Source organism: Daphnia carinata, chromosome 2 (genome assembly GCF_022539665.2).
Source record: "Daphnia carinata strain CSIRO-1 chromosome 2, CSIRO_AGI_Dcar_HiC_V3, whole genome shotgun sequence".
Classification (NCBI taxonomy): domain Eukaryota; kingdom Metazoa; phylum Arthropoda; class Branchiopoda; order Diplostraca; family Daphniidae; genus Daphnia; species Daphnia carinata.
Window position 1 is genome coordinate 5,485,167 of NC_081332.1, and position 22,509 is coordinate 5,507,675.

General features: G+C 39.5%; 6 protein-coding genes and 1 long non-coding RNA gene across 14 annotated transcripts; 2 read left to right on the forward strand and 5 right to left on the reverse strand.

The window, feature by feature from the left end:
• The first annotated feature begins 91 nt into the window (after positions 1-91).
• On the forward strand, positions 92-1,549 carry LOC130687068 (hydroxymethylglutaryl-CoA lyase, mitochondrial-like). Its single transcript, XM_057510236.2, has 6 exons — positions 92-231; positions 286-437; positions 503-626; positions 712-924; positions 997-1,185; positions 1,249-1,549. The coding sequence occupies exons 1-6, from the start codon at positions 184-186 to the stop codon at positions 1,480-1,482; spliced, it is 960 nt and encodes a 319-aa protein (XP_057366219.1). The 5' UTR covers positions 92-183; the 3' UTR covers positions 1,483-1,549.
• Positions 1,505-3,119, reverse strand: LOC130687069 (peptide deformylase, mitochondrial-like). The gene is made up of 5 exons (XM_057510237.2): positions 2,435-3,119; positions 2,304-2,368; positions 1,995-2,233; positions 1,816-1,935; positions 1,505-1,753 (listed from the first exon to the last, which is right to left on the reverse strand). The coding sequence occupies exons 1-5, from the start codon at positions 2,521-2,523 to the stop codon at positions 1,562-1,564; spliced, it is 705 nt and encodes a 234-aa protein (XP_057366220.1). The 5' UTR covers positions 2,524-3,119; the 3' UTR covers positions 1,505-1,561.
• Positions 3,120-4,912: 1,793 nt separating this feature from the next.
• Positions 4,913-7,512, reverse strand: LOC130687058 (myotubularin-related protein 9-like). 2 transcript variants are annotated; one of them, XM_057510223.2, is made up of 10 exons: positions 7,311-7,512; positions 7,085-7,238; positions 6,852-7,020; positions 6,500-6,780; positions 6,286-6,435; positions 6,104-6,218; positions 5,814-6,042; positions 5,516-5,745; positions 5,276-5,445; positions 4,913-5,186 (listed from the first exon to the last, which is right to left on the reverse strand). In XM_057510223.2, exons 2-10 carry the CDS (start codon positions 7,229-7,231, stop codon positions 4,977-4,979), a joined length of 1,701 nt encoding a protein of 566 aa, XP_057366206.1. In that variant the 5' UTR covers positions 7,232-7,238; positions 7,311-7,512; the 3' UTR covers positions 4,913-4,976. The 2 variants fall into 2 exon arrangements, with proteins under 2 accessions (XP_057366206.1, XP_057366207.1); XM_057510224.2 differs by having other exon boundaries at positions 7,306-7,512.
• A 56-nt stretch (positions 7,513-7,568) lies between these two features.
• On the forward strand, positions 7,569-13,779 carry LOC130687057 (MYND-type zinc finger-containing chromatin reader ZMYND8-like). Of its 5 annotated transcripts, none has more exons than XM_057510219.2 (18): positions 7,569-7,691; positions 7,762-7,880; positions 7,956-8,507; positions 8,634-8,780; positions 8,859-9,047; positions 9,115-9,229; positions 9,312-9,725; positions 9,793-9,921; positions 9,980-10,098; positions 10,157-10,336; positions 10,417-10,771; positions 10,863-11,024; positions 11,086-11,592; positions 11,652-12,371; positions 12,437-12,726; positions 12,792-12,960; positions 13,034-13,209; positions 13,269-13,779. In XM_057510219.2, exons 3-18 carry the CDS (start codon positions 7,990-7,992, stop codon positions 13,270-13,272), a joined length of 4,194 nt encoding a protein of 1,397 aa, XP_057366202.1. In that variant the 5' UTR covers positions 7,569-7,691; positions 7,762-7,880; positions 7,956-7,989; the 3' UTR covers positions 13,273-13,779. The 5 variants fall into 5 exon arrangements, with proteins under 5 accessions (XP_057366202.1, XP_059353666.1, XP_057366205.1 ...); XM_059497683.1 differs by having other exon boundaries at positions 8,637-8,780; XM_057510222.2 differs by having other exon boundaries at positions 7,762-7,866.
• On the reverse strand, positions 13,467-15,546 carry LOC130687059 (ribokinase-like). The gene is made up of 7 exons (XM_057510225.2): positions 15,160-15,546; positions 14,942-15,074; positions 14,782-14,878; positions 14,519-14,713; positions 14,362-14,453; positions 14,097-14,300; positions 13,467-14,042 (listed from the first exon to the last, which is right to left on the reverse strand). Exons 1-7 carry the CDS (start codon positions 15,219-15,221, stop codon positions 13,866-13,868), a joined length of 960 nt encoding a protein of 319 aa, XP_057366208.1. The 5' UTR covers positions 15,222-15,546; the 3' UTR covers positions 13,467-13,865.
• A 470-nt stretch (positions 15,547-16,016) lies between these two features.
• LOC130687107 (immediate early response 3-interacting protein 1-like) lies at positions 16,017-16,573 on the reverse strand. The gene is made up of 3 exons (XM_057510264.2): positions 16,366-16,573; positions 16,175-16,273; positions 16,017-16,112 (listed from the first exon to the last, which is right to left on the reverse strand). Exons 1-3 carry the CDS (start codon positions 16,454-16,456, stop codon positions 16,057-16,059), a joined length of 246 nt encoding a protein of 81 aa, XP_057366247.1. The 5' UTR covers positions 16,457-16,573; the 3' UTR covers positions 16,017-16,056.
• A 3,917-nt stretch (positions 16,574-20,490) lies between these two features.
• Positions 20,491-22,306, reverse strand: LOC130687051 (uncharacterized). 3 transcript variants are annotated; one of them, XR_009000020.2, is made up of 6 exons: positions 21,885-22,306; positions 21,665-21,813; positions 21,502-21,600; positions 21,347-21,433; positions 21,151-21,286; positions 20,491-20,702 (listed from the first exon to the last, which is right to left on the reverse strand). It is a non-coding gene; the product is annotated as an uncharacterized LOC130687051 (long non-coding RNA). The 3 variants fall into 3 exon arrangements; XR_009000019.2 differs by having other exon boundaries at positions 20,491-21,084; XR_009422096.1 differs by having other exon boundaries at positions 20,491-21,286.
• Positions 22,307-22,509: the final 203 nt, after the last annotated feature.

Below are 22,509 nucleotides of genomic sequence, written 5' to 3' on the forward strand. Positions count from 1 at the left end.
CGAAATCCTTATCCGCTAAAATTTCAGTGCGTAAAAGAGACGTAAACAAGTTGCTAGCGCAACCCTTAGACTTGGCATCTAGTCGAACTAATGAGGTAGCAGACGAAAAACTAGACGAAAAAAAAACGAAAAAAGTAAACAGCGTAATCGTGCAAGCGAACAGTGAAACAATAAAACAAAAATATGTTTAAAATCATTGTTCCGAACAGGTCCATTTTTCGATATTTCAGCGTATGTGATACGTTCAATTTTAAGAGAGAAGAATATAACCATTTGTTTCAATAGAAAACTAGCCGAAACAGGACTTATGTTAGGATCGTTGAAGTTGGACCGAGGGATGGTTTGCAAAATGAAAAACAAGTCGTACCAACTTCCACGAAAATTGAATTCATTAACAAGTTATCAGATGCAGGACTAAAATCGATAGAGGCCACCAGGTACATGCCAAAATGTCTATATCTTTATAACATCTTAGATCAAAAGAAAATGACCATGTTTCTAGTTTTGTGTCACCAAAATGGGTTCCTCAAATGGCAGACCACTCAGAAGTGTTCATGGGAATTAACAAGTACCCTGATGTCAGCTATCCTGTTCTAACTCCAAATGTTTTGGGCTTGAATGCTGCAGTAAGTTCTTGAATTAAATGTGAGATTATTTTACTTACTAGGATATCTAAGATGTTTTGACAACTTCACCCATATTTGTTAACAGATGAAGGTAGGGGCTAAAGAAGTAGCTGTTTTTGGGGCTGCATCAGAATCTTTCAGTCGAAAGAACATCAATTGCACTGTAGAAGAAAGTATTCAAAGATTTAAAGAAGTTGTGAATGAGGCGAAACAGCATGGAATACGAATTCGCGGATACGTGTCTTGTGTAGTTGGATGCCCCTACGAGGGTCCCATCGCACCCTCCGCTGTTGCCAAAGTATTTTCTCTATTTTTTCTTTTACCAATTTTTTAGCCTTTCATTGGATAACCATTCGTTATTTGCTTTAAGGTTGCTGAAGCATTATTCGACGTCGGATGCTATGAAGTTTCCCTAGGTGATACAATTGGAGTAGGAACTCCTGGGTCTATCAGCAAAATGTTAAAGGAAGTCACGAAGCACGTTTCCGTTGAGACGCTAGCACTCCATTGCCACGACACGTACGGGCAAGCCTTGGCTAACATCTTAAGAGGAATTGATGTAAATCAAGAAGTTTTCAGCCGCGATTGATCTTGGAATTGAAATACGAATTGTGTTTTACAGATGGGGATAGCCGTCGTAGATTCATCTGTTGGGGGATTAGGCGGATGTCCATATGCAAAGGGAGCATCAGGTAATGTGGCGTCGGAGGAAGTTGTCTACATGTTGCACGGGCTCGGTATAGACACAGGAGTTGATCTGAATAAGCTAATCGATGCAGGCGAGTACATGTGCGCTGTGCTAGGGCGGCCGAGTGGATCAAAAGTAAGTCGTGCCATGTTGTCAAAAAAATGTTGAGATGCAAGGCATGTGCATACAGTACTGTACAACACAAAATGTAATATATTTAATGTTCATCTATAAACGCTTCAGTGGTTCATTTGTTATATTTAACGAAGACATTTCCTTGTTTGGCATTAATCGTTTTCCAAAGATCTACTTGCAGAGACTTGCATTCCATTATATCCGTGTAAATACGACCATTCAGATGATCCATTTCATGTTGAATGATTCTTGCCGCCCAGCCTGTTACGTCCCATTCCGTCGGAGATCCATCGTATTCGTATCCCTGAATATTGATTCGAACAAGATTAAAGACTACAACAAACATGGATAGAATACCACATTTACCTTAATATGCACTCCTCTATATCTCGGTACCAAGGCACTCATCCCTTTGAGGCTCTCACAAGCTTCAGGAAAAAGAGTTTGCTTAAAATCTTTTATTTCCATTACTGGGTTGATAAATACCTACAAAAAGAAGCAATTACAAAAAATAATTGGTCTAGATTGGTATTCATGTTTCCTACCCTAAAAGGGGTAGTGACTATTTCACGTGTTTTACAAACTTCTGGACCAAAATGTTGTACTACATATTCTGGAATTTCAATCATCATAATTCTTAAAGGAATCCCAATCTGTGGGGCTGAAATCCCAACTGATTTATAGTTTTTCATTACACTTCTCAAAACAAGAAGAATATGCTTCATCCGATCAGAACTAAGCTCTTCAAGTGGCACTTCTCCAGCTTTTAGCCTTAATGTTGGGTCTGTTTTCATATTACTTTTTTTTAATGGATCCAAAAAAATTCAATATAAATATTATGCATACGCAATTACCACCGATTTGGCACACGTGTTTGAAAGGCGGAGCCGGTAGTTGGGGAGCCCACAGATCGCGGTACCTTTAGTCGAAAGCACACGTTCGTAAGTAGTCAATAACTCATACCACAATCGTGAAAAATAGTTACCATGCTTGAAATTTTGCGAAGGATGATCGACAGCGGACTAAAACTGGTGTAATAGGACGTTTATTTAAAAGTTTGGTATGTTGAAACATTTCAGTATTTTCTTTTCTGTTCTTCAAATATCGTCGTCTGCCAAACAGATCGATTCTTTCAACCGGAAAAATCGATCGTGTAATTTAATTCCATTTGATGGGAACACCTTATTTTGTGGTTTAAGGCTAAAATTCCACAACAAGCAGGAAACTGATTGACTGATGGTTTTATAATTATATTTTGGCTTGAAGCTCTTCTTCCTCGCTAACATTTCCTCCTAACAGAGCAAGGAAACACAAAAAGAAGAAAACAAGAATGTCGACCTCCAAATCCCCCTCTTCGAACCCTTCGGCTTTTCAACACAGCGCGATAAAAAATAATCGTAGTAATGGCTGCCAAGCAAGCATGTAGCTTTTAAGAGTAAATCACGTGCTAAAAATTGTAACTCCTAAACTGGGGCGGGTATTTAACGATTCTTTTGATGCGCAACCACCGCTTTTTATGGTGAATTGGGTTCTTTGTTAGTTATTTTAACTTGACCCACATGTTTTCCTTTTTCCGGTCGATTTAGCCTCAATCGGAGCGTTCGTCAACTTTTAGTCGACATGCGGGCTGCTGTTTCAATCATTATCATTACATGTGTCCAAACGGAAACAAATATTTCAGTTGAACTGCAGCGCTTTCTCTTCATTATACATAAGAATATGTGATATCAAATCAAATTCAGTTACGAAAAATTGAGCATTGTGGTGAAAAAGTTATTCGAGAAGTTAGAAGGGGAAAATCTTTTTTTTTTTTTTCGACAAAGATGTCGAGTCTATAGAAGCAGAGATCTTGAATACCCCCCCCCCTTCCCTCTAGGACCGTGCGTCACGGGTAAAATAGCGCCTCAAGCGAAGAGGTCTGGTTAGCCGCCATTTCGGAATTTCGACCAATGGCCAACGAGGAAAGGCGGGTTATTTTGCTTTTCGAGCGCGCCACAGAGCCGTCTTTTTTTTCTCATAGAGCTTTTTTGTTTGTTACTAGCTAAAGAAGCTTTTTTTTTCTTTCTTTCAAATAGGAGGAGAAGAAAAAAGTAGGGGTTGGGAACTAGGAAGAAGAAGAAGTAGAAGGCGAGTGGTGCTCGGCAGTTGTTCCGTCGTCATCGTCGGCCCTAGACGGCCCGATTTTCTAGGGAGATTTTCTCTCTAGGTTTCTTTTTTCTCTTTCTCTTTTTACATTTCTTCATTCTCTTTCTCTTTGGCGCGCATCGGTTTTCGTGGCCCACTTTTTCAGTGACGCTTCGTCCGAGCAGGAAGAAGCAACACGCTTCCAACATCTCTTTCGGCATCGTCTTTAGCAGCAGCTGTAGAAGTCTTCAAGTCTCGACACCACTTGTTGCCGGGTGATTGTGTGTCTGGTCCATGTTACTTGATTTGGCATTCGATATTCATGACTAGATCCACACTCATCCAGTGACGTAGTTGGTATTTCATCCGTTTCAGTCTTGTTTGATTTGCCCATGTCGCTCGGTTGCTTTATTGTTAGTTTCTTGTAACGGCTTGGAAATACAAGGAAAACTTGTTGGACACAGAAAAGAGAGAGTTAGCATCGCTGCAGAGAGAGGCGTGCGCGCAAGTTTCGAAGGCCAGAAAGAAGCGGGAGAAGGGGAGAAGCAAGGAACGGCGTCTTCCTCAAGGCGCTGTCCTTGAGAAAGCTCACCATTTTTATATACACGTTCTCTTCCTCTGTTCTGGCTTCGAATTTTCTTTCGTGTTTCTACCCAAGCTTTCTATACACATCACCACGACCACCTGTTTTCTCCCCTATTTTTTAAAGGTAATTTTCATATTTTATCACGAAGATCTACCTGTTCGAATGGGTCTTTGTTCACATGTCAAAAGGAGACCGTTGGAACAGAAAAATAAAGAAAAATGGGCGCGAGAGGGATTTTTAGAAAGGGCCTCTTAAATTTCCCCCCTACAAAAAAGCCTAAAGGGATGCATTTATTTGGTACAAAAGCTTGAAAAAGAAATGGAATAGCTCGAGGGTTTTTCTATGCAACCAATGACTGTTCTCTTTGCTGAGTGGAGCAAATGGGGAATGACGCCCATGCCGGATGCATCATACCTGAGGAAACTACAGGGGACAAGTTTCCTTTGTTCTCGAGATTCTTGCTTGAGTGTCCTAAATATGAAGATTCCCCCTAAAAAGATAATAAAACTGGTTTCAGCTACGACTATTCCATCACGAGGAAACGCTAAAAGGTCAACGACGTTCCTTTACCTAAAACATGTCGTGCATCTCCCTTGAATTTATTCAAAGCGCTCACTTCACTTAAAAACAGCCATCTCGGTATTTTTCGGTTAAGAAATTGTGAAATTCATGAAATGGATGATGATTGATGAATAAAAAGATCGTTAGATTAGGGCATGACAGCTATACATCGAGAGATTGAAACGTCAAGTCTATGTTTCAAATTCTTTTTAATGTTGCTCATAATCAAAGAAAAAAAAGCAGAAAAATTGGAATTTTAATCGAAGACTGTTCCTATACTGCTGGGACTGTCGAGAAGACCCTTTGAAATGGCATCACGTTCCAGATCAATCAGTTGACGACGAAGTCGTTGGGCTTTAGAGCGTAATTCTTTGTCCTGCTCACAAATTGCAGCAATGTCACGCCACGCATCGTCGTAAACTTTAGGTTCTACCACATAGGCGAGATACATGGCCGGCCACAAATTCTGCATCAATTGAGACAAAATAACAACTTACTTTTCAATCTGATGTCGAAGCCATGCCAAGATTAGTTATGTGAAAAATTTTAACAAACCACACTCATCGGAGCAACAGAAGGCCAAATAACGCGGTTGTTGGGCTCGTACAGAGGGTTCAAGAAAGACCGAAGTATTTCTGGTCGATTGAGATGCGACCATAAACTAACCGTCTTATTTGCCAATTGCATCTGATGACGATCTAATTCATTGTTTCCCAGGAACGTACCTGTCATCAATTAAGGCTCAATTCATAAGCTTCCAAACGAAGATATGATAGTCATTGGTGTTGCCCTTACCGAATTGAGACCAGTAAGAATGGCGAGCTAATTGAATAAGAAATCCTTCGTTAAACTCAAAACTGCATGGGAATTGTTGCATGATTTGCCAAGTGCAATCGATAAAAAGTAAAAATGTAGGTGCGTTTTCTTTCCCCCGAGAGACAGTGTTACTCAGGGCCGAACGGTGGTGACGTTGGACGAATGGATATCCCGCCTGAATCCATTCACGCTCAATCAATGCCTCAAATCTGAAGCAGAAATAATTAAACAAAGTTAACGTACTCCATTGCCTGGATGCTTCAGGAAACTACGATACCCGTGAACAGTTCTTGAATCAGGACTAAGGATGACTTGAGCGAGAGCAGAGACGGCCAAAGTCGAATCAAGACCTTCCCCTCCATGCAGCAACACGGCAGCAGTTTCCTGATCAATGCACTGAGAAACCAAACAAGCACAGTTCATAGTCTCTTTAACATAGGAGAGCCATTGGGAAGATTCTAGCCGAGACAACCACTTATCCATAGAACTGCCAGTGTCTAAGCAGGCTAGGAAATTGCAAAAGAAAGTCAACTGTCATCCAACTGCCATTCTACAATATTCAATTACCTTCAACAAGTTTGGATAGAGATTCTAGTAATGATTGTAGTCTTTCGATGGGCTTATGAATTCGGCGCCATTGTGGATAGTGAGATTCGATCTCAAAGCCCCCTGATCCTTTAGACTTGATAACACAGTTGAAAGATATAAGCATAAGAATCGGATTCGCGAATTAAGAATCTTCTCAATACTTTGGGCGTTGGAGTTGTGCTCTGATGGCGAGTGTCAATAATATATCCACGCATTCCTGGTTTTAGTACACTGTTAAGGAGTTTTTCATCTTCACGGCAACGTTTGACGTTTGGTCCAGAAGGAGGCTGACTACTTCGCATCATCACCGCCTAAAGAAATAACCAGTAGTGGATCGAATTGAAGTCTGCCAACTGTTGGAACTAAACCACTTACTCCTCCTTCATGCCTATAGGATAGGACGGGAAATCTTCCTCCAACTCTAAACGATGCAGCAGCTATTAAGACATCATCGTCCACAGCTTTTGGGACTACAACGGCAGAAGGGTATGAAGAACAGATTGAATAATCCTTATTGACATAAGAAATTCTCCAGTCTTCCTGTTGTTGCATGACTAGCTTGGAAAATTCAATTTCAGGCCTAAAGGCTGTCCACCCATCTTCAATTACATTGTAAACTGGTTGATAGAAGAAAGGGTAGTAGAGTGACTGATTTTCTGCATTCAACAAAAATGTTTCATTAGCAGGCTGTTACAGGAAGGAAAACCTTCTGAAAATGGTAAAGTACCTATGGACGACAAGCAATCCAGCGATGCTGAAACATTATTCAACTCTTCTGAATTTTGAAAATCAAAGCTAATGACAGAAAAATCTTTGCACTTAAGAGTAAGAGTGCCGCCTGGGGCTGGGGGTGTGTTGGGTTTTCTTTCAACTAAATCTATAATCCTGTGAATCAGCTATAACAATGAAAAACGAGATAATTAAAAACCTTTGATGAAAAATACTAGTAATACTTGATACCCAGAATTCATCAGGACTCTCTCCTCCAGCAGAGAAAATCAGATGGTGTCCAGTAATACATAGCACTCCTTCAACAGACTTGTTAAGTGGGCGGTGTACTAGTACTTTTTCAACCCTAGGTGATTTGATGAGGTGTGCAAACTCCATTTCATGCCTTCAATTTTTGAAATAAGCAATTTACAGAAATGTTGGGGAATTTAAATGTTTTTATGGTAAGACACCTTGCCTTTTGCCTTTTACTGTTTTCTGCGAATGATTTTTTTATAAGAGATGCGCGCGCAATTAATCGATAGAGCCTTAAAGAGTTTTAAAACCAATTCTTTCAGAAATTTTGAATAGAGCTATAGTTTCATTCTGGATGAGTTAATAAATGAGAGCCTTCTAATTCACCGAACAAAAACGTAAACATTGATGTTGCACTTTGCAGAATAGCAGAAATATAGAAAACTTTAGAGATTTCTTTTCTACAGTTGACAACGCCGCCGTTTTCTGGACTCAGGCCGGTGTGTGAACAGTCTGTAGTTGTAATAAATCAGGCGAAAGGCGAAACCCAGAAATCTATCACGTATTTTGACTGGACTGGAGATTTGCGACACGTTTTTAAACAGTAAGTTTGTTTTTTAAGCATAAACTGTCGCTAACGCCCTTACACTATCTAGCATTTTTCTTGTTTCCAGCATCGTCGCTGGAACAGAAATATAGCCTGTGGGAGGAGCTTGTTTGACTGAAAATCCTCTCCGGATTCCGCTTGCTCTAGCGGTGTATCTACGAAGCAGAGGAAGGTCAGTCCTTAATGGTATGCTTGATAAATTTACGTTCGTTTTCCGTTTTGGAGCAAACATTTGTTAAACTATTAACTACATTCATCAAGGGTCAAGGAAAAAAAAGTCTGCTGCTTCCTTGGAATGAACAGCACTGAAGTTGATGGTGTCACCAATGAATCCTCGATTGACAGAGTCATGGAGGATGTTGATTTAATACCCAACAGACTGAATAGTGAACTTAGGGAGCCTGCAGATAATGTGGCCTCAACCTGTGAAAGTTCGAACATCCTTTCACACTCTGAAAATTCTCCTGAACTGAATGGAGATAGCAAGGACCACCTTGATGATGAAGTACAAAGTCTGCATATAGCAGAGGATGTTGATGTAGATAGTGCAGAGGAAGGTGAAGAAGTAGAGGATGAAGAAATGCCAGAATTAATAGATTCAGATGGTGCTGGAAATCAAAGGCCTGGAAAGGATGACTCCACAGCAGGAGAAACATCAGATGATGAGGAAGCACCACCAGGACTGATGGCTAACCATGGTTCAATGCTGAAGGATGAGTGCAAGAATGTTGATAGTGTTTCAAGTTATTTCGAAACAGAACAACATGAAGATGATCTGCAGGGCCATAATGGTAAAGGAGATCAAAACCAAAAGTAAGCTATAGTTACAGTCTTTACCACCTAACCCCACTCAGTAAAATTAAAATATGCTAATATGCAACACTTTGGTATGTCAGACAGTTATGAACAGTAATTTTATGTTATTTTCTGTGTTTCTAGCAGCAAGCTACAAGGTACCCCATCTGCAGCCCTAAGGAGATCCAGCAGGACTAAGTTACCTGTTAGCCCATCTCCAAACGATGTCCCGTCTACTGTGGGACGCACTACACGGTCACAAATCAATCCTGAAATAATCGCAAAGCAAAAGTAAAACATTTGTTATATTTCTTAATTTATACTTCATTATTGGAAATATGAATTATTTAGTTAATTTTTGTGTTCCAGGTCTTTCATGCACAAATACCAAATTGCTGTAAAAAGCTCGATGGACTCGTACGTCCGAAGTGCAACCAGTGATGTGGAGCATGTAAAAGTGGAACATCAAGCCACAAAGCGCAAATGGGAAGACACGGGGGGCTTGGATTCGGCTAATTCTCCGCATTCGTCTCCAGTCCAAGACAAAAAAAGCAAAAAGTAAATAGGATAAAGGTCAACTCCAAAGAGAAGTTTCATTTATTAGTGTTTTGTAAACTTCATCTAGATTAATAGCAAATACCCCGTCGACGACTAAAGTTGGAAGTCACTTTATGGAATTGCAGAGCAAGTCGTTTACACGCCATGACACTTTTTGTTGGGCTTGCCACATGGATGGACAGGTACGGCAGTTCCATTTATTTTCATTTAAAGTTAATGATAGTTCCACTGTCCAAAATAACTGTTTTACGTCATTCTGATTAGGTACTAGAATGCCGACAGTGCCCTCGTGTGTTTCACCAACGATGCGTCCAGCTACAGTCTCCCATTCCACCCAAGTGGGTGTGTACGGAATGTGGTTCGGTGCGTAACGCCGAAAAGCATAACCTTCTTGACATGGATCAGCTATCCGTCATGCTCAATTTCGCGATGGAACGAATCAAGTCGGTGGCGGATGCGCAACCTTTCTTTAAACCGGTTGACACCGAAGAATTCCCTCACTACACTGAATACATCGTTTGTCCAGTGGACATCAGCCAGTTAGAGGAAAAAATTTCTCGGAAATCTTACGCTTCCACAAGAGCTTTCCTTGCTGATTTCCGATGGATCTTGCATAACTGCATCATTTTCAATTCGTCCCACTCAAAATTGACTAGTACAGCCAGAACATTAATGAAGGTACTGTAGGCAAAAAAATGAACAAAGACATTTTCTGAAGTGCTAACTGTCCAATTGAAAATTGCAGGTGTGTAAGCACGAAATGGCTGAGATCGATACTTGTGCCGATTGCTATGTCCATGCTCACACCAAACGAGAAACCTGGTTTTTGGAACCCTGTCGTCGGCCTCATCTACTACTCTGGGCAAAACTTAAAGTGACTGCAATCAAAGTGGTTGCCTTGGAAATAAAATAATCGGTTGCATCTTTCTTAGGGGTTTCCACATTGGCCGGCTAAAGCGATGAAAGCCAATAAAGAAGGAAACGTGGATGTCCGTTTTTTTGGTGCGCATGATCGTGCCTGGGTGCCCGCAAAAGATTGCTTTTTGTATAGGTGAAACAAAACGATGACTAAGCTTTAATTCAATAATCTAAACTTTCCAATTTGGCAGCCGCGAGATGCCCATGCAGTTAAAAAATCAGCGCAAGGCAAATTTAATCGCTTCAGTTGAAGAAGTTGACGAGCACATTAAAAAGCTTATTGAACGCTACGGGTCCTTTACGTACCCGGCACCACGCACAGCATACAATCCAAGCAAAGAAGACGAGCAATTGCAACAACTTATTCCTGGGTACCAACTAAACCAATTTATTTGTTAGCGTTATATCGCGTTATGGTGTAGTTTCTTATTTGATCCTTTCTTTTCTTTAGCTACAAAGTGTCAGAACATTCGCAAAGCTCGCGATGCAAATCTGATAGAGTAGGAGAATCTGGTGAAACAGAATCAATGAACTCTGATTCAGATGCAGGAGATGCTCTTGATAACGACCTAGCCCCTCACAGTGACCTGCCCGAAGGGGACCGGACGGAAGATCATTCTGAAGGTCGAAACTTCTTGGCCATGTTACAGCTTGCGCCCCGTTCTTCTGCCGAAGCTGCCACTCCAAGAACTGTAACTCCCACTTCAACTTCAACTTCCGCATCACCAACCCCGAGCCAGAGCATGACTCCTGTAACGGTCTCCAAGGTAGCAACTCCCAACACAACACCCCCTGTTACCCTAAAGGTAGATACATATCATGCTGCGGCACGATATATTCTTTATTTTTCAAACGTTTAAAACGAAATTTCAATTTGCGATTTGTTCAACTTCACAGAGCAAAAATAGTAAAACAACCCGTGTTTCCACACCCAAAGTGAGTAGTGGAGAAACGGCGGATGATTTGCCGATACGAACTAAGCCTGCATCTATCAACGACAATAGTAGCAGCGAAGCCAATTGTGAAATTATCAAAATAGCTAATCCTAATCCTTCTTCGGTAATGGTTTTTTAACAAAAATATTAACGAAACAGGTAAATAACTCCCTATTTATCTTTAGCCACTACGAAGGTCATCGACATCGAAGGAAATGTTACCGGTTAAAACGGAACCTGTTGAAAACGACGAAGAAGATGATGCTTCTTCTACAACAGGGTCCAAAACTTGTTCAATATCTTTAGCCATCGATAATGTTGTAGGCAACTACAAACCACCGGTGGTTATAAAACCTAAACCTGAAATATCAGCGAAATCTACACTGAAGTCTGTTAGTAAACCTAACCCCTCGAAACCGCCGGGCTCGAAACCGTCGACGCAAAAATTTAGATCCACGCCTAAAACAATGCAAAATCGTCCATCGTCTGTGAAAATGATGCCGACTTCTAAGACAAATGCCAAGACTAATAGGCGTTTGGTTGGAGATGAGGAGGAGGAAGAACTCGACCCTGCCATGTACCTTGATCCTACGATTACGATCACATTGATAAACAGCGATGAGAAAAAAGCAACAAGCAAACATGTCAGTGACGTCGCAAGTGCTAGCTCTATTAGCTCCAGCGATCTTCAGGTATTTCGTTTTGTTTATCTCAGTCATCCTGATGTTATTTATTTTTTGTATTACCGTAGGCTTTGAATGCTCTGGGAGAAAATGTATCCATCACTGTTGTCCCTAAACGAAAGGTGGGACCGACCCCAACAGGTGGGAGCAGGTCTAAGGAGAACGAAGCTGTAGAACAGCCTATGGTAATTGAAGTGGATCCAGTTGCACTTCAAAAGGCGAAAGCACCGACTCAAACGGCCAAGGCACGGAAGTCGTTCCCTGCTAAGACACGCCCAAGTGGCCATTCTGGCCAAGCACCAGTGCAAAAATCCTCACAGAAACATGCGACTCCTCCTATGGTGTCCATTCCCAGTCGCCATTTGGGTATGGAGATAGCTCGACCAACAACCCAGCAACCGCCATCATCCCGCATTCCGTCAATTACCGTCCGACCGGTGACACAATTGCCTGCGTCCCAACCTAGTATCATTCTTCAGCCAGGATCGACTGATACATCATCCATTAATGCCATCGCTGCTGCGATGAAACAAACGAATTCGTCATCATCAACGGCAACCAGCAGTACGGGAAACAATACGCTTACGCTAAATACAATGCACACCGTTGGGCCAGAATCAGGATTTGGCACTGGTGGACTGTTGCTCACATTTAATCGCACTACACCGGCATTTGCCGCAGCAGCCAGCGCGACCCCATCGGCTGCTCAGGCGCTCATCCAAAGCAAAGGGGATTGTGGATCGCTTACCGCCCAGCTAACTTCTAGAACACAGCAAATTTCGGAGATGGTACCGGCAGATTTATCTTGTTATTTATCGTAAACAGAAGTATTCATATTTTCTGTTTGAAATAGGTGCGCAATACATTGGAGACATTGATGCAGGAGATGAGTTCTGCAGGGAACTTAGAAGCAACAATCGTTCAGTTACAAATGGATCTAGAACGTTCTCGTTCATTACACCAACAGGAGATTGCTGAAATGAAAAAGACCCTAGAAGCTCAACAATCGTCTGCCGAGGTAGAAAAGCAGCGAGCCCTAGCTGACCTACGGCGTCAACTCGAAACAGACAAGCAGAAAGCGATTGAAGAAATCAAGAAAAAGCAGTGGTGCGCCCATTGCAGTCAAGAAGCGATTTTTTATTGGTATTGCTAGAAGCAAAAACAAAAACAGATGACGTGGATTTAGTTATTCTCTGCCGATTTTTTAGTTGTTGGAACACAGCGTACTGCGACTACCCCTGCCAGCAAGCCCATTGGCCAAAGCATATGGCTACCTGTGCCAACGCTAATCAGAATACGGAAGCAGATGTCACAGAAGGGGAAGCTTGCAGTACTTCTTTAGAATCCAAAACTCCTTCTCCACAAAAGTCGATTGCGGTATCTATATTTTGGTTTCTGAAGTTCATAACAAATTTAGTTAATTGAGCGAGAAAATTTCTATATGATATAGGCTGTGAACGGGTCTCCTAGCCAAAGTAGAAAGATCACCTCTATAGTCAAGACTGGCCAGCATACTTCATTACCTACTGATCTGGGTTACACAGTTCTGACCTCTTCGGATATGTCCTTGACTACCTCGCCGAGTAACACTGTTGGATTACGTGTCCAGCCAATTACTGGAGCACAGTCAGTCACTTTTTGTCTTACTTGCGAAAACTTTTACTAATAGGTGTCTTTATTAACAGGTAATCCCATCTTAAGCCACAGCGATCGCCTTATTGGTCTTGACACTTGTTCGTCGCGTCCTCCAATCCATTTGACGAAATAGATTCTGCTTTCATCGATTGCTCCACAAACTGGTAAGTGTTTAAAAAGTATGGGAGGGATCAGCGTTAGTGAATAAGGAACTTCAGCATAGGCATTGCTTGGAGAAATCATTTTTCTTTTTATGTTTAATAATTCTACTGTACGTTTACCATACTGTACACATCAGCCAACCTGGTAATCCTAAATCCTTTACTGTTTCACTTAAAATTGTGAAGCTCCAAAAGAAGCCTCGTACGCGTTGTTGACGCGAAGCTCATGGAATTTGTGTATGTACAATCAATGTGTAAGACATGTCCGCTTTATAAAAAATGATTTGCCAGAGAATGACACCGTTACTCAAGAAATATCGTGCTCTATGCTGTTGTTGCTTTCTAATTTTTCAACACAGATTTCGATGAAATAAAGCTATTTTTGGCTTTTACAGATTCATCCGTTTCGGTTGTCAAAATGGTTAGAAAGAAAACTATGGAACTAACTATTATTTCAAAAACTACGCGTTTTTTTCTTCTATAGCTTTACACGAATAAATCGCATTCAAGCTCTTGCCTGTAAGGAAAACTAGTTTGAGTGCCGGCCTTTTGAACACTCTTCGACGCAACACGGCATGAATTTACCACCGCTTTACTCAATGGGAAGTCTGGATGATAAGCCAGGAAATAGGCAAGCGCTCCCAAAAAGCAATCTCCAGCACCCTAAGAAAAACAATAAGTTTAACGCGGTCTTTTGATGATCTGCATCGAACGCACCGTGGTATCAATGGCTTTAACCTCCGGAGCTGTAACAGACACAGGCTCGAGGAAGCCGTTTTTGCCATTTCTTGAAAGCAGAAGGGCCCCTTGTTTTCCCAGAGTGACGAGTACGTGTTTCTTGCATCCTTTTCCCATTAAACGGTGAGCTGCTGATAGTGCTTCATCATGGCTTGTAACTGGTTGACCGATTAGCATTTCGGCCTGTCAGTGGATGGTAGGTTTAAATGTTTCGTTTCTTGTTTGTGTACACATAACATAATACCTCCGTCTCGTTGACGCAGAAAATATCTGCGAGCTCATAGAAATCCTTCTCTAAATTTTCCACAGCCGGGGCGGCATTTAATATTGTGAAAACTACAATCCAAAGACGAATCTTAAGGTTCCCGCACATACTTAATTTTAAAACGGTGATTGTTTACCTCCAAGCTCATTTGCCAGTTTTAACCCGGTTAAAACAGCTTCGCGTGGAATTTCAAGAACTGAAAGCATGATTTTGGCTTTGGCAAGCGTGTCCTTCGAATTATTCACATCCTGAGCTGTCAAATAATTATTTGCTCCAGGAACAATGACGATACTATTCTGGCCGCTGTCTTCGACGATAATTTGAGCCAACCCTTCATCGCAGGTACATTCATTATTCTAAGCAGAAGTTATTACAGAAGTAGATCTTCAATCATATTACCTGTTAAAGCTTCAGATGTGAGACACACAAAGTCAGTAATAATTTGCTCTTTCTTAAGAGCATCCAAGTAGGATTTTCCAAACGAATCATTTCCTAACTTAAACATTAAGGACCACACATATTTTGGTGAACTATGCTTGCAAATGAGATGTGTTCATACCTTCCCAATAATGGCAGTATTTGCTCCAAGTCGAGTAGCACTTACAGCTTGGTTGGCACCTTTTCCTCCACAACAGATGGCAAGCTTAGAACCACACAGTGTTTCACCCACTCTGGGCAGATGGCTGACATAGCTAGAAGTGCATAACAAAAAAATTTTCTTTTGAACTAAATAATCTAGAATACATTTCTCCCCAACACATTTTCAGCATGACCTACCTTACAACATCTGTCATGAATGAACCCAAGACAACAATATGTGCCTGTTGATGCAGTGCCATATTTATTATTGAATTGAAAGTGAAATGTTTTTCACCTTCCGTTATTTACCACTTGGATAATACTTTGGAAACAAAGGTCACTGCAAAGCAAGATAAATGTAGTTAGACCTTGCACCTATAAGGGCTAGAACTAGCTAATGTCAAATAAGCTTTTTGTCCAAATAAAATATGGGATTGAATTCAATTTTGCAGCAATAAGCTACTTTTCCGTAGCATAACAAGAGACCACCAATTTGAAATGATAGTCTAGGACAAACAGGTGGTTTCCTGATTGAGGAAGCGAACTATGGCCAAGGTAGTAGAAACCGAGGTAGAAATAGATCTAACGTCAGTCAAAAACTCAACATATTTAAGCTGAACTGCGTTGAACATGTTATTCCTAGCAGACGGACTATCAAAGTTTTCATAATTTTTTTCGCCTAATAGCCTGAAAAGCGAAAAAAATTGAAAAAAAGACGGGAGTAGTTATATTTATGTATTCATTGTAAAGTCAAACTAATGTAGTTATCTATCATGTATAATTTTATTATTTATTAATTTTTTGCTTTTCTTTTGTCATTCTTTGGCTTCTGTGTTGTACCTAAAAAAAAAAAGTAAAGGGAGATTTTTTTACCATGAGCTGGCAAAAAAGCTATGAAGTAGTAAAAGAGCAAGGCGAAAGAAAAGAAAAAAACGTACAATGAATATATTTTTGCATACGCTATTAAATTATTGCTTCTTTGCACATTGTATAATCCAAGAAGCATACCAACTAAAAAATGAAAAGTTATCAATTAAAATAACCAAAACAAATAATTCGTGCAAAAACTTGTATTTAAAATGACTTCATGAAATTTCATCCAAGAACCAATTTCATCAAGATGACAACTATGTTTATGAATATCAATGGAACTGAAAATGACAGAAGCACAATAAAGACCACATTTTTAAAAAATCTCAGTAGTATAACTTACTCCTCATAACAGTCCTCACAGAGCGCATCAGATTCAACATTTGGAGTTTGACACTTGGTCCACTTCCATAAGCCTGAACTTGCTCTCCTCCCCAACCAACTAAAGAAACGACAAGTCAAGACATCTTTATTTAGACAAGAGACGTAAGACCTTCCTTGGGTAAACATAGTTATGGTTTTACATATCCATACCTTTTGCGAGAAATCTTTCTTCATGTAAAATACAGATAGCATTAAAAAAAAGAAGTGAAGCCTCTATCAAGCCCCACAATGTAAATGCCATCTTTTTTCTTATTCGAAGTGTAAAGATTGTTTAAAGTATACGTAATATTCCAAAACAGTACGACTGAACCGTAACTTTTCAAAGAGGCATAACTGAGAGCTGATCACTCAAATAATAGCCAAACACAACGTTTTAATGTCGTCTGCTAGAACGACTACTAGTCGATAGAGCTCCAGTACGCTACAGTGCTAGTACGACACATAAATATTTTAGATTATTCAAAAACTATAAACTTCACGTAAAAAAAACTGTCATTTTCGTGTTCCTTGTTAAATTTGAATCAGAATCATATATAGTTATCTTGATTTAATGATATTACTTTTTAATGGGAAAAAATTTTAAGCCCCACAAAATAAGCCCGACTTTCTGTTTTTTATGGTTTATTCAAAAAGTATAGGCTTAATATAAAAATGAACCCGGTTTTCGTGCTCAGCGATCAATTTCGAATCGGAATAACATATTTTAACCTAAATCTAGAATTTGACGAAAATTGAAAAAGTGGGAAGGCTATAGCCTTCCCATAAGGCCCTTATGGCAATCCGTTTTACCCAAAAAAAAAAAAATATCGGTCTTTTTTTCTGTTTCACTTCTATCGCCATCTACCGGTCGATAGCAGTAAAACAAAAAGAAAGGTCGATATTGTTTTTTTTGGGGGGCAGGGAGGGGTGGGGTAAAACGGATTGCCATAGATTGCATCAAAGTTACCCATTCGGCAACCCAAGTGTGCATATGTTTTTCTTTGATAATTATTTTATTTTGCTAGTATGTTTGGTAAACTGCAATCGTGCCCAATATTTTTGCCTTTGCATTTAAGGTCAACTCTTACGTCATCTATACCTGATCCTGTGTTTTAAAGTGATCTGCTTTCACAGCTACATTTCTGTGTTCTTTCCCATTGGTCTATGGTTCTGAATTGAGGCAACTATATCTATTATGCTATGTCACTAAGTACCGTAGGGAAAAGAATAACTGAAGTTGATTGAGATCTATTCTGATTCTCCTGATATCCATCTCAATAGGTTTTTATTTGCTTTTCAACATCCATTTCATAATGGTACATGTGGCTTTGATTAATATTACCATAAACACTGCCAAAAATGGGTGTGGTATGGAAACCTAGAAATGGCATGAGTTTGACATCAAACATGGATTAGGTACTTTTCGGTTTTTTATCTATCAAAAAAGTATTTTTAATGCTATTATTTTGCATTCACAGAAGTTTAGCGGGGGATCAAGTCCAGTCTGGAAGTGTTACAGGATGGAAGAGTGAGCCTACAGTTGAAAAAACACTGAGAGTGCATTACCATTAAGGTATGAGGTAAAGTAATAGAGTATGCACATTGTCTAATGAGAAGTACCATCTTGTGTAAATGAATCTTGTATAACAGCAATCCTTTATAGTTCTGTCACAGCTAGAAGCCTCAAATAATTCTGCTTCTCTTGCTAAAAACAACTTGTCCTTTACGTTCAGAGTGTTGGTGAAGCTGGGTACTTAAATGGCCCTAAAGATGTTTCACTTCGCTGGCATTGCAGCGATGAACATCATACATGGACTCTTTAGGTATGAACGGAATTTTCTTGAAAAATTTTGAATTTATGATGAACCATTTCTCCTCCTTTTTGCCAACCATGTCTAATCTACAAAAAAAATTTATCCAATAGGAAAGGATTTTCAGCATACTGGGAACACAACTATCAACAATGCAACATTCTACAGGTGCTATTTTATCATTCAAGAGCCTTGTACAATGATTTTCATCTGCAATTTGTATGGCCTTTCCCAAGCTTCTGCCAGAAGTTGAATCTATGAGTCATGTAAGTCACATGAGCAACAACTGAGATGCTTAATGGTGTTGTTTTTCTTTTCTCAGTATAGGTTAATAGTAACATTGGATCTGAAAAGATTCTTGGTTGGGGCAAGACACTGAATAAATTGTAATGATTCGATGGATGACATGACATTTCTATACTACATTCGGATTCTCGAGACGGTATTTTATATTTTAAAAATTGAAGTGCATATCTGGGCTCCCTTCCTTTCCGTAGCCCCGTTTCCCCTTGACTCATAATAAGCCCGTAGGGGGTCATGCCCCTACTGTACGGTATATATAAAAACAACATATACCGAGGTTTGGAGGGCTCTGGCCGGAAAGGGGACGTGGGGTGCCGCTTCGTCCGATGATGTGTTCACGGAGGGTGACGTGGCTGCCCACAAATCCGAACTAAAGGTTAATCGCTCCTGTAAAAATGTTCCAAATCTTCAGCTCTTCTTCCGGCTTCTCTTAGCCAATCACCGGGTAATCTCCCCGGTGGGTCAACAAGGCAGTGTCTCCCCCTGCCTGGGTTGACGGCAACTTTTGAAAGGGCTATTGTGCCTTTTTAAAGTTGCAAAAATAATTGTAATGTGCAGAGAATTGTCAATAAAATTTTTTTTATAAAATATTTTTTCCAAAATTTGTTTCTTTCATTGTCTGTTATCGCTGTGTTTACACATTACATTTATCAACTTTTTTTTTATTTAGCTTGCCCAATTCAACTTTATTGTTTTTGCCACCTTTGATGGTAAGCATTGTTTGAATTGGTTTATCGTTTATCTGTAGGCATTCAATCATTATCCAGGGATCGAACCCTGGATGTTCGGCATACCGCGCCGATGCTCTACCAATGAGCCATGAATCATATAATGAAAAGCTGGCTTTTTTCTAGTCACTTGCGGACTTGCATTTACACTTAGAATAAAACTGAAATGCAATACTGCAAAATTCTTTTCTACAATTATTCTCCCTCATTTTTTAACATCTACTGAGATTTGAACCCAGGGTAACAGATATCGCAGCTAAAGACAGTACCACAGAGCTATGGTCCTTACGAAAGCTATAGACAGATAAACATATAGTTGTGAAGGACTGCATAAACATCTTAGACGATAACATATGATATGCGATAATAAAAAGTTTATATATATCTCGTGGCTCAATGTTAGAGCATCGGCGTTGCACGCTGAATGTCTGGGGATCGGTTCCCATACGAGTAAAATAAAATACAAATTCAAAATTACTTCAGAAAACATCCAGGTATTACACGTTATTCCTTGAATCTAAGTTGAAGAATTCAAAGAGTGTAATAAATAATAATTGAATTCTTACAGATAAATGATAGACCAGTGGAAACAATGCTTACCATCAAAGGTGGCAAAAACAATAAAGTTGAATTGGGCAAGCTAAATAAAAAAAAAGTTGATAAATGTAATGTGTAAACACAGCGATAACAGACAATGAAAGAAACAAATTTTGGAAAAAATATTTTATAAAAAAAATTTTATTGACAATTCTCTGCACACTACAATTATTTTTGCAACTTTCTCAAAAGGCACAATAGCCTTTTCATACAAATTGCAGATGAAAAAAGTTGCCGTCAACCCTGTAGAAGGCAGTTGTGGGGAAGATCCTTGCCTATTGATTGACCCACCGGGGAGATCATCATAAATTCAAAATTTTTCAAGGTGATTGGCATGTATGAGAGAAGCCGGAAGAAGAGCTGAAGATTTGGAACATTTTTACTGGAGCGATTAACCTTTAGTTCGGATTTGTCGGGTAGCCACATCGCCCTCCGTGAACACATCATCGGACTAAGCGGACCCCACGTCCCCTTTTTTTTCCGGCCAGAGCCCTCCAAACCTCGGTATATGTTATTTTTATATATACCGAAGATTTGGAACATTTTTACAGTAGGGATTTGTCGGGTAGCCACATCGCCCTCCGTGAACACATCATACGGGCTTATTACGAGTCAAACCTCGGTATATGGAAACGACCCCCTACGGGCTTATTACGGGCTACGGAAAGGAAGGGAGCCCAGATATGCACTTCAATTTTTAAATAATTAATACCGTAATACGCGGGAATACACAGGCGACTGATGGAGGGAAATTCAATTCCGTACTTCAAATTATTATAACTTTTCGTTATCACATCCCAACCAGAAACCTTCGCAGGTTCACTATTGCTATTAATCTAAATTAAGAAAATAAAACATAGATAAGCATAAGACGTTCTTATTGATATCGCTTACATGGTACATAAATTCATCATCTCCCATATTCCTGTAGATTCCTGGCAGGAGCTTCTAAAAGGCTATGCAGTTGCAAATGATCACCAAGCAAAACTTGAATACGAAAGTTTGGGAGAACCTTTCGTGTTGGCCACAGAGACCTTCCATGGGCTTTCCGATTGGACGTTCTATGTACCTTAAAAAAAAAAAAGAAGAAAGGTTACATAGTTGGTTGTTTTGATCACTAAACGTGAATGTAAAGAAGGTACATGGTCTCGGCAGTCTTGACGACAATTTCCATTATAACCTCATATCACCTCATTTTATGGAAAAAGAATTTCGTAGGCGACAGTTCAGAATAGAAAATGGTTGCATTCAAATCTTTTGACAGGTGGGATTAAGGAATGTCGCCTTAGGGAGTGCAAACCGCGATTTTCAAAACTATTAAATGCTTGTTAGCCATTGAAAGATTGCTGGCTGACGCAGACAATCGTTTGGGACATGATTAATGAGCTGTTTCGTGGATAAAGCTCGTTTTTTTTTAGTCCTCTCCAGGATGACATGAATTCCAGCATGTTCTACACATGTATCAGCACTTAGCGATACACCAATTAAAACAATTTAAAAATATAAAATAGTACCACCTTTTAATGTTTTTGACTCCATGATTCATCTTCATTGCAATTGTGAAGGCAAGACAACTGACCTATGGTGATTTATTCATCGCACTTGCCATAACCGTTTTCCCAATGTATCAGCTATTCTGCCAACAGTAGTTTACTAATACAACATTGACGATTAAAATTAGAAAACTAAACAAACTCAGCAGAAAAGCATTACCAGGGAGTAACATCTTGCATGTTGACGAAGAATCCTTGGTTTATCATGTACATGGCAGAATATCCACATTGCCTGGATGGCACAATCCTTTGCATAATCACACAAATAGTAACTAAAACATATTGAATTGAAACAAAATTTAAATGAAATTTTACCCAACAGCTGGCTGCACCTCTGAATTCCAAAACTACGTCTACACATTCATATCAAGCTTTTCCAGCAAGTCTCACCTTTGGCATTTGTTTAAATCATTCCTTCAAAAATTTTTAATAAATGTAAATAAAGTAAACAATTGATATTTATGTGACGTCGGAGTACCATTTGGCTGTCAAGCATTCCATACAAGATAGGCATTTTGAAGAATCAGTGGCAGCAATCAAGTGCTACAATTTGAATATGGGCTAGGTGTTATAAGTTGCTGAGGGCTCTCAATCCCTAAACTGAACCTTGCTCACTGATGTGACAATCTATAAAAGGATTTAAATCTTAATTAATGAGACATGCAGGATACTGTATAAAATTATAGTCAAGATGGTACCAAATGCTGAGTTACTAGAAATTTTGCCTGGGAAATCTCCAACTGACCATGTGAAACATAAGTCAGCTGTACTGCATTTGCAAATCCATTGTTCAAGTAACCATATCCAATCCATGTCTGAAGGAATGAATGGGAAAATTAAATAGGAATCTGGCCGCTAGATGGCCATAGCTGTAAAAAAGAAAAAAAAGGCCAAAATTTTTTTTTTTTTGGGGGTAAAACGGATTGCCATAAAAAGCGACATCTCTTGGAATTGGCTGAAAATCACAGGCCATAATCAAAATTAAACGCTGATTTCGAATCAGTGATTTGTTTTGACCCTAAACAAGCCGTTTTCAAAATAACGGAAAAATTGCTGTTAGCGCACTAACTTAATTTTTGTTTTTTACAGTTAATTCATAAACTATAAGCCCAATGCCAAAATAAACATGATTTTCGTAATAAGCGATGAATTCTGAATCGGAATAACATATTTTTAACTAAATCTAGAATTTGACGAAAATTAAAAAAGTGGGAAGGCTATTTGCCTTCTTACTTTTTCATTTTTGGCCAAATTTTAAATTTTGCTTAAAATACATGAATTCGATGCAAAATGGAATGCTATTCATGAAAATAAGGTTTATTT